At 32.7% G+C, this 15,191-nt stretch overlaps 2 protein-coding genes across 2 annotated transcripts in view; both read right to left on the minus strand.

Annotated features, from left to right (window-relative positions):
* Window positions 1-2,056: 2,056 nt before the first annotated feature.
* On the minus strand, window positions 2,057-6,410 carry LOC127726005 (uncharacterized). The gene is made up of 4 exons (XM_052233303.1): window positions 6,397-6,410; window positions 3,761-3,828; window positions 2,874-3,091; window positions 2,057-2,515 (listed from the first exon to the last, which is right to left on the minus strand). Exons 1-4 carry the CDS (start codon window positions 6,408-6,410, stop codon window positions 2,057-2,059), a joined length of 759 nt encoding a protein of 252 aa, XP_052089263.1.
* Window positions 6,411-12,796: 6,386 nt separating this feature from the next.
* LOC127725714 (pyrokinin-1 receptor-like) overlaps window positions 12,797-15,191 on the minus strand; it is a 49,473-nt gene continuing 47,078 nt past the window's right edge. Inside the window, exon 4 of the mRNA XM_052232890.1 lies at window positions 12,797-13,421. Coding sequence (XP_052088850.1) covers window positions 13,168-13,421 — 254 coding nt within the window. The 3' untranslated portion in view covers window positions 12,797-13,167. The remainder of the gene's footprint in view (window positions 13,422-15,191) is intronic.

The following is a 15,191-nucleotide window of genomic DNA, read 5'->3' on the forward strand; positions in this document are numbered from 1 at the left end:
ATTGTCTATGTGTTTGTCCCAGGTTAGGTTGTTGCTGATGGTTACTCCAAGATATTTGCTCGCTTCCACTGTGTCTAGAGTATGACCGTGTAGTTGGTATGATGTTTGTATCACTGGTCGATTTTTTGGTGATATTCTAATGACAAGGCATTTTTTGGCATTGAAACTCATCTGCCATTTGTTTTCCCAGTCTTCCAATGCTGATAAGTCTTTCTGGAGAAGTTCACTGTCTGCTTGGTTGGTGATGGTTCGAAAGAGAAGGCTGTCATCCGCGAATAATTTGGTCTCTGATGTAGATGCTGTTTCTGGCATGTCGTTAATGTAGGCCAGGAACAGTAATGGACCAAGGACTGTGCCTTGGGGTACACCAGAGAGTACTGGTACTTGTGTGGAGACGGCTCCCTCTAGTATTACGCTCTGCTTTCTGTTATGTAGGAAAGAGCGAATCCATTTGTTGGTTTTGGGGTTGACGCCATAGTATGCCAGCTTGTGTAGTAGGCGGTGATGTGGTACCTTGTCAAATGCTTTTGCAAAGTCTAGCAGGATGATATCTACTTGGCTGCTGCTTTTTTAATTTTGATGCAATGTCGTTGATGGTTATGATGAGTTGGGATTCGCATGATCGTCTTTTGCGGAATCCGTGTTGTGCATCAGTTAGTATTTTATTTTTGTCAAAGTGGTCCATGATGTTGCTATGTACAATATGTTCTAAGACCTTACATGTGATGGAAGTTAGAGATACTGGTCTGTAATTAGATGCTAAGTGCCTTTCGTCTTTTTTGAAAAGTGGAACTACATGGGCATCTCTCCAATCTTGCGGGACTTCGCCAGTGTTCAGTGATGCTTGGTATAGGTCTGTGAGTATAGGAGCAAGTTGTTCTGCTGCTGCTTTTAGTATAAAGGATGGTATTGAGTCAGGACCAATAGCTTTGTGAGGTTTCAGGTTTTTTAACAATTTGTGGACTCCATTGGTGCTAATTTTTATGTCCTTCATGGTGGAGTATGGACTTCTTCCTTTATCTGGGAAGTTATTAAGGTTTTCTTTGGTAAATACTGACTGGAATTGGTCGTTTAGAATGTCAGCTTTGCTCTTGTTGTCACTTTGCAGAAATCCTATTTTGTTTTTTAACGGTGCCACTCCTGTCCATTCTTGACCTTTGCTCTTGATATAAGACCAGAATTTCTTTGCGTTATCTTTATAGTCGGAGCTGACTTCTTCCATATATTTTCTTGTTGGCTTGCCACTGAACTTCTTGTTGTAGTCTTTTATACATATCCTTGTCTCTTTTCTTTTTAGTTTTCCTAGCCTTCTTGTGTGCTTTTTGTTTTTGGTTAATTTTGCGTTTTGATATGTAAAATGGGGTCAACTTTATTGTTTCGCATCCTTTATTTTAAGAATAAAAATATCTTGATCTTTGCAAAGATACATTGCCACCTGTTTGGGTTACTACTCAATTTCTTTTGTGGAATGGCAGATTTTTTAAATATGCTGTAAATTCAGAAATTATTATGTGCTTTTATTATTGCAATTTTCAAAGAGACGAAACAATGCAAGGTTTATTTTTGCCATTTCAGAAAATAATTGTCTACAGATTTATGTATCGGATATCAAAATGCATGTTCTTTCTATTGCGAAACTCACCCAATCTTAATATTCCCATAAATACTCACAATAATTTCTGAATTAACAGTAAATTTCATTATTCTTTTCTCTATCAAGCTGAAGCAATTTCCAAATGCATTAATTATGTCTGCATCAAATAGTGTACAAGGTATTTGGTATAAAGCACAAAATTAAAATAGATTGGATCTTTTATATAGTTCATAGTGAAGAAAGACAAGGCATTCATAAAAGCATATATATATATTAAAAAAAAACGAATTTTTATATATATGTATAGCAGTACATGCCAGAACATATATTATGTTTAAAAGAAGCACACCAATCTGATTAGATTTTTCAAGACATAATGACAATTTCAAAAAGTAATTATAAAACAGTATTTGATATGTCCATATTCAAAATGAATTTATAGACTTGGAGCAATTTCCCTATTCAATTTTCTGCACATACCCATTGTCTTGAGACAGCTAAACATCTTTGATAATTTGTAAATATGTTAGATGGAACACATGATTGGTGGAACATGTGCCTGCAAACAGAGCAGTGCATCCAAAACATTTCATCATCAGTGACTAAAACATTTTCTTCAGTTAGCATACAAACTTGACATATAAATGTATTATCATTTTGAACATTATTTCTACATATAAAACAATGCCAATCACTGTCAACGATGAGACTAAGATCAATATATGGCAGTTCATCATTTGGATTATATCCTCTATGGTACCATTTCATACAATTGTCATTGTCACATCCATCCCAAAGTATACCATTGTTATCATCTTGCACGCATCCCCTTACACCACACACACCACATGTATAACACTCATCATCCTCATAATCTTTCATATCACCATTTGTTGAAATGTCCATACCACCATCTACAGTCTGAAATGATTAAACATCATTAAAGGTATGAATTTTATTGCACCTGATGCACAGTTCTACAATTAATATCTCTTCGGTGATGCATGAGGCCAAAATATTTTAACCTACCATAATAAAAACATTAACATGATTAATATGCAATAATAATGTCATTATGATCATTATACCAAAGATTTATAAATAATTAGGTATATTTTATATCTTTTAGTTTCTTATTGTTGATTTAATTAAAAAAAAAAATAAACTGCTTAGATGGTTTAAATTATTATTTTTATTACAATAAAGTTATATAATTTTTAAAATTTGGTGATTGTATGGGCCAGTAATTTTTCCAATTTTTCAATCTGCAAATTATTACCTTTCTTTTCCTTTTCTGTTTGGGACGTGACAGCACTGGAAAATCATCACCACATTCATTATTTTCTACATCAATGTTTTTGTTTACTACTTGTTTTTTAGCTTTCTTCTTTGGCTTTTGTTTAGTAGGTGTGGTTTTACCATTTTGTCTGGGTTGCCTTTTTGTTTGCTTGTTCTTCTTCTCCTCCTTTTCCTCAATCTGTTTCCTCCATTCTGATTCTAAAAAAATGATTAAGCTCAAATTTGAAATTTCTGCAACAAATTATGAAGAAAAGGAACACAATCTTTAAAAATAAGTAAATGTAGACTTTAATACTTATAAAAAAAATCATGTTTTAGTATTATATATATACGGTATATATAATTATGTAAAATGAAGCCCATACCTTTATATATAATATGTATTGAGACTCTGTGTCCAATGTTTTCTGTTGGTTTGAAATATTTTGTTTTAGATACTTTGTTGTTTTGATTAAATAATAGAAGACAAAGGGTATGGGGTATCCAATTATGACACAAAATCAATACAATTGCACAGCAAAAAATACACAAAAAGCAAAGGTTTTATTGCTGTACTTCATCTGAAAGTCACAGTGAGACCTTTATTTTAATATACCGTTATATTTTACCTGTTATAACCCTTGCAACTGTAACTACTCTACTGGCTTGCTGTTTCTTTCCTTTGCCAATAATTGGAACAAATATGTCAGCTAGTTCCTGTGGAATCAACCCCTCCTTTACCAATGGGTGACCATGGACAAACTGTCCACACGAATGACACAATGGATCTGTATCAGAGGTTGTCCCTTTATAATAGTCATCCAGGGGAGCCAATTTCTTATTGTCGATGGCTTCTCTGTTGAAAAAATGGCAAAATTCCACACTTACTGAAAGCATTTTTGACAACATATGGGCTTAAAGCCGTGTCCATGGCTGTACTAAGAACCTGAGCAAACCTAAAAAAACCATAAAGCAAATTTATTACCGGTATATCATAAATTAGTGTTCTGAATTAGAATTATTTATATATTCAATTTTATTCAAACAAAAAGTTCATTTGTTGTTTAAACTACACATGTATGAGAGTCTGTATGTAGTAATTATTTTAAGATATATATAATGTCTAAAAATTCGTCTAAATATATATATACATAACTACTCTCTCTCTATATATATATATATATATATATACCAGTGGCGGATCCAGGGGAGGGTTCCAGGTTAGTTATACTGAAAACTAAAAATTCATACAATCAATTTAATCATTTTCCTCGTTAAGGGAAAGTTTCTCTGATAGCAGTATTCTATGTATGTGACTAGGCTCTGCTTTTCTTCTTTATTCTTTATTCAAGACTCGTGTTGGAAAGTTGGTGTTTCCATTCCTTAAATTTCTTCTTATAACAGAAGTGTGTATGTTAAATTCTTTTGCAGCCTTATAGAAAGAAGTTCCATTATTTACAGCATTTATTGCCCTTTTCAATCTCTCTGGACTATATTGTTTGTAATTTTCTGAAATCAATCAATGGCATATACTTTTACATAATTCAAATAAAACATTAATATTCTATGTTATATTAGTCTTAGATGTTTGTTTGAAATAGAAGAGTTGTGCCTTGTTAGGTATATTGAGTTTTGCTACCAGAGATAGTTTTGTTAAACAAGGAATATGATAAACATTATTTCTAAGAACAATTATTAAATTTTTAAGATAGGAAGAGAAATACATTTTATATTAATTAAATTAAAGAGGACCACCAAACAAATGGTATGGAAGCTTTCAACAGAGACAAACAGACCTTAATCCACAAATTATAGATGAAGGTTGTCAGAAAATGCCAAATTGATATAAATAATATTTGCATTCCATTTTATTTATTTATTTGTAATTTTCATGAAGCTGTAGGATTTTTATGGACTACTTTTTTTTTATGTAATATTTGGTTAAAGTTATCCTCAGAGCTCATGTTTGATTGCTGTTTGATATTTATATTCCAACTTTAAGTAAGATTTAATTACTTACTAACGTCTGGAAATATAGTATACTATTCCCAGCTTACTTGCATGGATTTTCCTGAGGGATTTACTTTTCTTTAAAAGTTTACATCTCAACTCCTGTATTTTGTATGTTATTTCTGATTCTGTGTTTCATGTGAAAAACAATGTTTAATAGGAATACAAATCAATATCTAACAAATTTATTTATTGATTTTTATTGTTGTGGTTTTAATTGTGTTCAGTATATATCAAAATGGTTCCCGGTCGGAACTGCACTATTTTCATGTTTCTCGTCCTAGGGCACCTGATTTTTTATATCGATTCAAAATGGCGGAACTGACGGGTTTGGGGACACGTCAAGGTATTTTTGTTCTGTACCTTAAGAGTTTATCAACTGACGATTAATTTTTGTTAAAGAACATTTTATACTTTAAAAGTGAGTAGGTTTACAGTAATATTCTTGCGATTTAACGAGTAAAAGGTGTATTTTTTCAATCGTCGCACGAAGGGTTTTTCAGTGCGGCATCATTTTCTTAAGGACTTACTCTTTGTATTTTTATTTTTTGTCCGCTTCGGTGAAGGTCGAACCATCCTGAATATTTCCAGAGACGCAAAAATAGACGGAAATGACGAAAAGTCAGGCGTTGCACGTTCTTTGAAAAATACATTTACAAGTTTATCATATACTTGTATAAAATATTACTAAAATTTTACTGTTCAATAACATTTAAAAATATTAAAAGGCTATGAAAGGATTACTAGGTTTATTGACCAGATTCCTAAGAATTTCCTCAGCGGGCTGATAAAGGAACCTTTATTGACTGCTTCCGGAATGTTATTACATGCCTTTTCATTAATTTCCGTGACGTTTATCACATGCAACTTCGTGCATTTCCGGAAATTTGTTCGAAAACGACAACACAGTGCGGAAAACCGCAAATGATTTAAGACTTTTCACAAAATGGTTGAGGAGCAAATTTCAAACTAAGAACATGTTAATTGTTGTGACAAGATAAATAAAATGCTTGTAATATCAATAAAAACAATAAAAGTTAAGACATTTGTATTTGGTAGTCTGTAAATTATTATCTATAAATTCATGGAAAGACAAAATTTTAATTAATAGTTCTTGTCTGTATTTCTTCTGTTGAAGTATATGATAAAAAGATAATTACATGTCATTTATCATATCAGACCCTTTATCGGCCCTCGTTCATGATATCAGCCCTCGAGCCTGCGGCTCTTGGGCTGATATCATGACCTAGGGCCGATAAAGGGTCTGATATGAAAAATGCCATGTAATAATCTATACTTATTATATACTTAGTAGTAAATACAGATAAATTGAATGTGTAATACAATCATTGGCAAGCGTGCTGTATCAGCCACCCGTGATGATATCTATATCAGCACGGTTGCAAAGGCTTTATTACACCTTCAATCTGTATAACGTCACGTCATCGATTGCAGTCACTGTTGCAAAGGCTTTATCAAACCCCTAATCTGTATGACGTCAATTCAAACCTTACCTGTATGACGTCATGTCAAATAAAAAACATCTACGTGAGGTATATGTATATAATAAAGTGTATATGATATGGCTTTTTCATTATCACACACCGTATCAACCCTCAACCAATATAATCCCTCGAGCAGAGCTCTTGGGATTATATTGGTGTCTCGGGTTGATACAGGTGTGATATTGAAAAAGCCATATGATATTCTCTATATAAATAATGGGATCAAGAAACAAGCAACATTGCTTATTTTAATATGTCTCTAAAAGAATATTGACATACAATATAATGAATACTTGGAGCATGCTCTGTCAATTGGAATATATTAAGAATTGTAAATACAAAATAAGATTGCTTATATAGTTTGAGAAAAAAAAAACCAAACAAAAAACAAGTGAATAAAATGAGCTAAATGAAATGCCAGGAAAACATATAAATGAAGCTTTCATATTATGGTGTGAATCTTTTACTTTTCAATATATATTTCTGTACCAATACAAAAAGAGTACAATTTTCTTCATCAGTTAAACAATCTGACCCAAAAAGTAAAATATTTACATCAATACGCTGCGAAAAATAGGTGCAACTTGGGTACTCAGTGCAATTTGGGTACTCTTACGTTAGAGTTATGTGCCTTAAAAACACGGTGTTGTTCTCAAATTAACATTGTAAACATTCATAATTATAATTTTTCAAGGTTTTAGACAAAACTGATGTTAATAATTGAAAGTTATGCTTTACGTTGTGTTAAATTATTATATCAAGGTTCTTTAATATTAAAAAGTGAAAACAACACTTTATACATTTTATGCATCCGAAGTGCTTTTCTAGATTTACATTCATTAGAAATGCTCAAAGCTGAACATTATATATATGTAAGAACCGAAACAGTCAAATGGCTAAATGACCAAATAAGGACTTAAAATTCTAATGCAATTATTTTGTATCAATGGTACTGATTGGATGATAGTAAGCGTAAAATTCTCTATCTCCTTGTCTGTAACTAAGGAAGCCGACATTTTGAATCCGGAATGTATTGACATATAGTTTCTCCAATAATAAGGTAAAAAAACTCACATTTTGCACCTCTTAATCTTCTTTTTATCAAATTTTATTACATTCTGAGGCGGCCAAGAAGCAAAAAAACGCCCGCTGTTTACGTTTGACGCCGGAAGCATACCTATGAAGTCACCTAGTTTAATGGCCAAAGAAGATAACATCATTTCGCGAAATTTTTCGTTTAATGAACATTTTACACAGAAATAATGACTTAAATTGAATTATGTATTTATTTTGCATTATAATAGAGATAACAGTCAAATCAACCCAAAGTCAACTTTTGTCCGATGGGAGTTGTCTGGTAAAACAGGTAAGAAATAGGAAATTGACAATTGGACAATCTAAATCATCATGTTTGTCAAAGATTCTAGTTTGAAGTCGTCCATCTGTGTCAATTTGAGCAAAATATCAAAATATGAAGCAGACATTCTAGTCTGTAGTATTCTTTATCTCAAGTTCACTGGAATATATAAGATGTAAAAGCACTAATTCAAATATGGGTTATTGAGTGACAGGACATCATCAATATATATGAAAGTGATATTGATGAACTTTGCTTTTTCTTTTTTTCTTTGAAAAGACTCTGTTTGAATTTTGTTTTATATAAGTACAAAAACAAGTCGACCAGTAGTGGTGCACAATTATTACCGATTTAAATGTCTACTGCCGGCTGAAATATCATTCCAAAATTTCGACAAATATGCTGTCGATAAAAATGTAATCATTGTGATGGTTTCATCGTAGGTGTATTTTTTGCGGGAATCAGTGTGTGTCTTCACAAAAATAGATTTTTCATGACCTAAAAAAGATTTGTATCTACGTTTCCCGTTTCACTGTTATTCTCTGGGTGTATCATCAGCTTATAAGCAATTATTTCGGTACTGGCATGAATACACGGATATTGTTTTTTTTTAATCTTGATGTCATAAATTTCCGATATCCTTTAAAATTAAGGAATGTATCTCCCTCGTGCATAGCCCTGTCCGGGTTTGTCATTACTTTTGGTCCTTTTAGGTTTTATCAGCTTAACAACCTTTTTAAATGTTTTGGTTTTTCAAATTCTTTGGCCTCGAGCATCTCTGAAAATCATTAGTTGTCGAAGTGCGCATCCGATGCAGTAACATTGGTGAAGAACAGATACCCAGTATAAAAATGGGAGTTTTCACCGTCCCTTTTTTATGTTAATAACAAAGGAGAGAAGACCGAATTTGTGAATCTCTAAAAACTCCTCTTTCGTGAATGATGTATGGGTATATGTGGGATTGCTAGTTTTGTTGTGAATTCCCAGTATTTTAATGAGACATTCTAAATAATGAGTTCTGTATATAAAATAATAATGAGGCTTTGTCTGCTGGAACAACAACTGTGACACATTTGTCGTGAAGAGAGGATAAAGCATCCACAACTTCGACTTCTTGATACTTCAGAAGCCCATGAACTCATTGTACATAGTAAATGTAAATGCGCTTTTCCATACATGACAAAACCGCTTTGATTCATTTAGATAAAGTATCTAGTTAAGGTTCATCATGCTCTCGCTGTATCCTTTATCTGGAATTGTCCTCAACTGCATCTATCAGTAACCTGAAGTTATTATTCCAGTTGATGGGAAGTTGAATTCGATATGTTTGAGCCTTTGGCTAATAACTCTATAAGGTGTTCATTGAACTGTTGTAGGGTAGAAAAAGAAAGACAGAAAATAACAAAAGGGATTTTCAGACTCAGTAGAAGATAAACGCCATGGCAAGTCAAAAATGAAAAACGACAGACTACAAAACAAGACATAAAAAAAACTAAAATCAACACGAACCCCACCAAAACCGGTGTAATCTAATGTGCCCCCGAATGGTAAGCAGACCCTGCTCCCCATATGACACCCGTAATGAATTGTTAGGATAATTTGCAATTGAACGGTTTTAAACTGTTCAAAAGTATAACTGTCAAAATCATTCTTAAAGTAGAGCTTAGAGAATCTTTTATAGGATAGGACTTTCAGAATGTGTAAAAGGGTAGAACAGTTCTAAATGACGTTAATTAGAGCAGCTCTCTGATCGTTATTTAGAACCGGGTCCGCTAGCTGGATTTTCCCTGTAAGTCATATTTAAGATAAAAAAAATTGAAGAGTAAAACTAATTACAGTCTTGTATGTACGTTTTAGGTCTGCTATTTATCCATGGTTATAATTAATTCTTAATCAAAGTTATTTTTATTTTAATAATAATTCTTAAGCAGTGAGGATATAATCTTCTAATATTTCCTTAATTATTATTAACCAGACCAATACAGAGTCTGGACCTGCGTCGCTTCATGCAATAGATTGGGGTAACATGTATACTGAAATATTGCTACCTAAAAAGTGTTTCTTGTGAAATGAGAGTAGTAAAAATCTAAAAATATTTGCAAACTGGAGGTGGCTGCACTGCAGATGTACACATTGCCTACATGCTACAATTCATCATTATCAAGCTGCAAAAAAATATAAAATCATTCCCTTCATTGGAAGGCAAGACAAAATTGACAAAATATTCATTGTACAATGAGTGTCGTAAAGTTTCAAAATGTCGGCAAACTGTTAGTGGTTACACAGCAGATGTAAAAATTGATTACTTACTACAACTGTGAACATTATTTGAATTGCTTTATCTATATATAACATGATACATATTTATTATAAGGTTAAATCCGAACTATCCTACTGCCTGTCGATACTTTTATTTTGGCATTGCACAAGTCATATCTTCTTTGACTGTCCATGACGTTAAAACACTAAATCCCTGGGATGTGTTTTAATTGAATTTAGTCTCTGATGCATGATTTTTTATTATTAAGGTAGCTTGGGTGTCTCCTCCATCTTGGATTTTGAAATAGCAGATAACAATCGGTTTATAGCTGTAAGGATATGTGCAAATTTCGAGAATCGTATGTAATTCATGTGTAATAAAATTGAGAATGGGAATGGGGAATGTGTTAAAGAGACAACCCGACCATAGAGCAGACTTTTCTTGTAACTATAGAAAATTATGTGTTTTATCATATTTACGGCTGTATTTTACAAAAACATAATATTTTTGTTTGATTAATTTTTTTCAACTTTGCCTCAAACGGGGAGATAACTCAGAAAGAAGGGGAGATAACTCAGTTAAACTAACTTTTATGATAGAATGTGTTGTGAATTTACCTATTTAATTATGCAGCAAGAAAACGCGTCCGGTGACCCCATTTTTTCTTTTTCTTATCTGAAAGCATATTATTAGAGCTATCTTCAAATATTTTATCTTATAATTCTATGGTGTAGTTTTCTTTTTATCACACAAAATTGTGTTTTCCATGCATAATCTATATAAAATCTGACAATTTTGCACAACCTGTAGCGTGAAAAAAAGCCCGGTGTCCCATACTCTTTATCATATTTTTGAAAAGAGCATGATATAAACAACATTTTGACAAATTATTAAAAAATCTATGGATATTAATGAAGACCGCCTATCCACCTTAATGTTTTTGGCTTTTAACTAGCTTTCAGTAACTGCGAGTACCCTCAAATCGTACTTTCGTGTTACTTTGACCTGTTGACACAATTTGTAATGCATTTTTGTTATTCAATGTTTACTTATTTTGTGATATATCTCGTCTCACTATTTTTAATAATAAGTATTTAGTATGACGATAAATTTTTCACTTCTATTCTCACTCGTACTATAAACAACAAATTTATTTATTTTGTAAAAACTATTTCTGTACTAACAACACAATTATTATATTTAAATTTACCTGTTTACGTTATTTTATTTAACGCCATTTTGTCCCAGGTCAGAGTTGTCTTTTTGACATTGTTTTACATCCCATTTTTTATTAATATTATATTTATATTGTATCATGGATCAAATTTATTCGTTCAGTGTTGTTTTCTTGTTTCTGTTAATATGTCTTTTTGATCGTGTTAAGCCATTTCAATCGATATTTTATAGTGTGTCCTTTATGTTGTAATGTTACACTACTGTTTCAGGTAAGGGTGAAGGTTGGCCCCTGTTAAAACTTTTAAACCCGCTGCATTTGTTTGCACCTGTCCTACGTCAGGAGCCTGTTGTTCAGTGGTTGTCGTTTGATGATGTGGTTCATGAGTGTTTCTCGTTTTTTATATAGATTAGACCGTTGGTTTTCCTGTTTGAATTGTTTTACACTAGTCATTTGGGGCCCTTTAAAGCTTGCTGTTCGGTGAGAGCAAAGGTTCCGTGTTGAAGGCCGTACTTTGACCTATAATTGTTTACTTTTTACACATTGTGACTTGGGTGGAGAGTTGTCTCATTGGCACTCATACCACATCTTCTTATTTCTCTTATAAAGTTGCAGACCAAACATAAAAATCATTCATTCCCTTTGATACAACCAAGACAGTTCATCAACAGTTAAAAAAAGCTAAAAATAACAATAAAAGTAAATAATTTATCGTGAAAAACAAATGCAAAAGATACCAAAGGAATATTCAAGTCAAAAACGAACAGACAATGCCATGGCAAAGAACAAAAACGACAAAACGACAAACAACAGTCTATAAAACATAACATGGAAAACCAAAAACTGGGAAACACAAACCCCTCCAAAACTCTGGGTGATTTTACGTGCTCTGGAAGGGTAAGCAGATTCTGCTCCACATATAACGGTCGTGTTGCTCATGTAAGAACAAACCTTTTGACAAGTCTAATTCGGTAGGTTACGTTCGAAGAAGAGGACGGGATAGTGGTTACGACAATTAGAACATATCCGTCATCATCTGTCAAACAGATATTTTATAACAGTCAACCAACTCGTATTGGCGTCCGTAACATTTTTGAAGAATTTTCTACCACTTTGAACTCTTGGTGTAATAGCTTCCTCATAAGCAGAATCCTATCAAGGAAAATTAATTATGAAAGGATATATAAGCTCTGGAATGTTGTATCAACAGGGAGATATATACTCCATATGCAGGCGATGCTGGAATGTTGCTGCATAGCAATGGAAAGTTCACAATTTGGAAGCTGAAATCATTCTTATTGTAAAGTTTTGTTCTCAGCACTCTACATATATATATTATACAGACTGCTTTACAGCAATTCTTGACAGATTTTGGGAGATGATAGGACTGATCCTAAACATTTAGATGCATTACGCTTTATCTTTATATTTTGTTTTCTCTGAGATCCGCCGATATCAATTTCTAAAGGAATATTATACACTTTTCGTACATTATTCAGTCATTTCCAATATTTTTTTGGAAAGGAGAGAGGGAGTGGGGGGTGCAAAAGTATTTTTTGCAAAATTGGTAAACCGAGTGTTGTTAAATAAATATATAGCTAAACTTTAAAAATAAAACTTTGTTGAGTTTAAGTTCTAACTAACGATTACTTGTTTAATTTCATTAATAAATGAACATTCATGTAAAAACTGCTGTATAATGAGGATATTCTCGTTGATTTTGGGCTGCTTAGCAGCAGTCTCATTGTAGCAAAGTTTCTATTGATAACATTAAACGCAATAACAATGTCATATCTCCATCCAGGTACATGCATCATTCATCTGGAAAAATACGACTTCTTTAAGAAATAGTGCACCGAACAAAAAACCGGTTTTCAAAACAATAGAATTAACGTAATAGCTCTATTGCGTTTTGTGTACATCTAAGCTACTGAGCACGTGTCTCCGAAACAAATTTAAACCAAAACGTCTCTTTCTATTACTTAATTCCTATACAGACATGTCAGCTAGGGATGTATCCTTAATAGTGGTGGATTGATGAATTATTCCGTGACGTGATATTCTACCGTAGGCGTAATGTGATGATAAGTCTTTATGTGTACCATTTCCAAAGAGATTCACATCCGAACTGCTTTCTTTCTTACAACATTTACATAATGTCCTTTTAAATGCTTGTCTAAATCTCTTTGACATCAGGTTGTACAATATAGGGTTCACTGTTGCACTCACAAAGTACAAAACTCCTAAAATGCAATATTTATAATTATTAAATCATTTATTAATTATTAAATAATTTGCATAGATCAATGTTTTACAGATGTCAAGACACTTTCTTGTTATTTCTGTATAAATTTACTGTCACACGACTGAGAATTCAGATTTCAGACTTAGAAAACTACAATAACTTTTATAGACTTCAATGCACAGGCGTTCTTACGTATTTAGATTCCCTTAATACAAGTGCATTTTATTCAAGTATAAAAGTATAATAAAAATACCGAACTCCACGCCAAATTCAAAAATCATCAATCAACGGAACAAGAGAAAAACAACTGCTATATTCCTGACTTGGCACATGCATTTTCCAAATGAAAGTGTAGGTTAAATGTGGTTTTATAGCTAGCTAAACCTCCCACTAGTATGACAGTATTCCATGCCTATTCAAAAATGTTTTCTGGGCTATAAAAGTGTCAAAACCACTCATTTTCGCGATAGATCGATCTGAAACTTCGAGGGGTTAGTTAGGTATAGGTATTATAATTATTCAACCCAGAGGTGGATTAAAAAATAACATAATGCGTATTTACAAGATTAACGAAAACATACTTCCCAAATGTCATATGAGTGGTTACGAAATACAAATTATTAATTAAAGTGTAATGTATCAAGGATATTGAATGTTAGGGTATCCGGGTAATTTTGCTTGGTTTGATTTTAAATGGCATAGACTACAAATGGTACATGTATTCGCACTAACGATGTACATTCGTTGGTGAGACGTTTGTGACCTTTGTTATCTCAAGATTATTTATGATTAAGGACTTGCTAAGACTGCAGTTTAGACTTGATAAAAACCCCGGTTTTTTTTGGGGGGACGTGTTGCTCAGTCTTAAGTTTCCTATGTTTTGTTTTGTATACTGTTTGCCTTTGATCGTTTTCATGTTTTTCTATTGCATGGTCAGTTTATTTCTACTTAAGAGTTTGAATATCCTTTTTTTTTTTTTTTATCTCTCGTCTCTTTTTAACAGTGTCCGAGCAGAAAGTTGATAAACCAGGGTTATGTCAAAGAACGTCTCGTCCTTTTTCTAAAAAAACATCGGAAGATACCAAGGCCTTGTTAGTAAATATTCCGTATCAACTTCACAAATAATACATGATGGTCTTGAAGTATAGATCCTAGGTACTGACGTTGTTTATCATCTTAATTACTTGTTATAGTATTCTTTTTATTTGTCTTTGTACATTTTTAATCTTTACTGTTTAGTCCATGTTTGGTAATATCCTTTTGACGTGGCTCGGTATTTATACATCCCTCCATTGTGTTATTGCGCTATTTTAATTTTTTGCATTCTTGTCTTTCTTTTTTGCTCATGTGCTTTGTTTACAGAGTGTCTGTATGTCGTTTTGTTTTTGTTGACATAGTTGTTTGTTTTTATAGTGATTAAGATTATAACACAATGTTGACTGCTGTACTCCAATTTTTGACATTTTTAACTATTACGTGTGTTTGTTTTGCTCACACATTGTTGTCAATATAATGAAATTTTATGCGACTGTCATACAAGACAGAGGTTTAGCTAGCTATAAAACCAGGTTTGATCCACCATTTTCGCCACAAGGAAATGCCTGTACCAAGTTAGGAATATGACAGTTGTTTTCCATTCTGTTGATGTGTTTGAGCTTTTGATTTTGCCATTTGATAAGGGACTTTCCGTTTTGAATTTTTCTTGGAGTTTGGTCTTTTTGTTATTTTACTTTTTATACAATTTTATCAATATAGATACCGTAAATGT

This window comes from Mytilus californianus, unplaced genomic scaffold (assembly GCF_021869535.1).
Source record: "Mytilus californianus isolate M0D057914Y unplaced genomic scaffold, xbMytCali1.0.p SCAF_15, whole genome shotgun sequence".
Taxonomy (NCBI): Eukaryota; Metazoa; Mollusca; class Bivalvia; order Mytilida; family Mytilidae; genus Mytilus; species Mytilus californianus.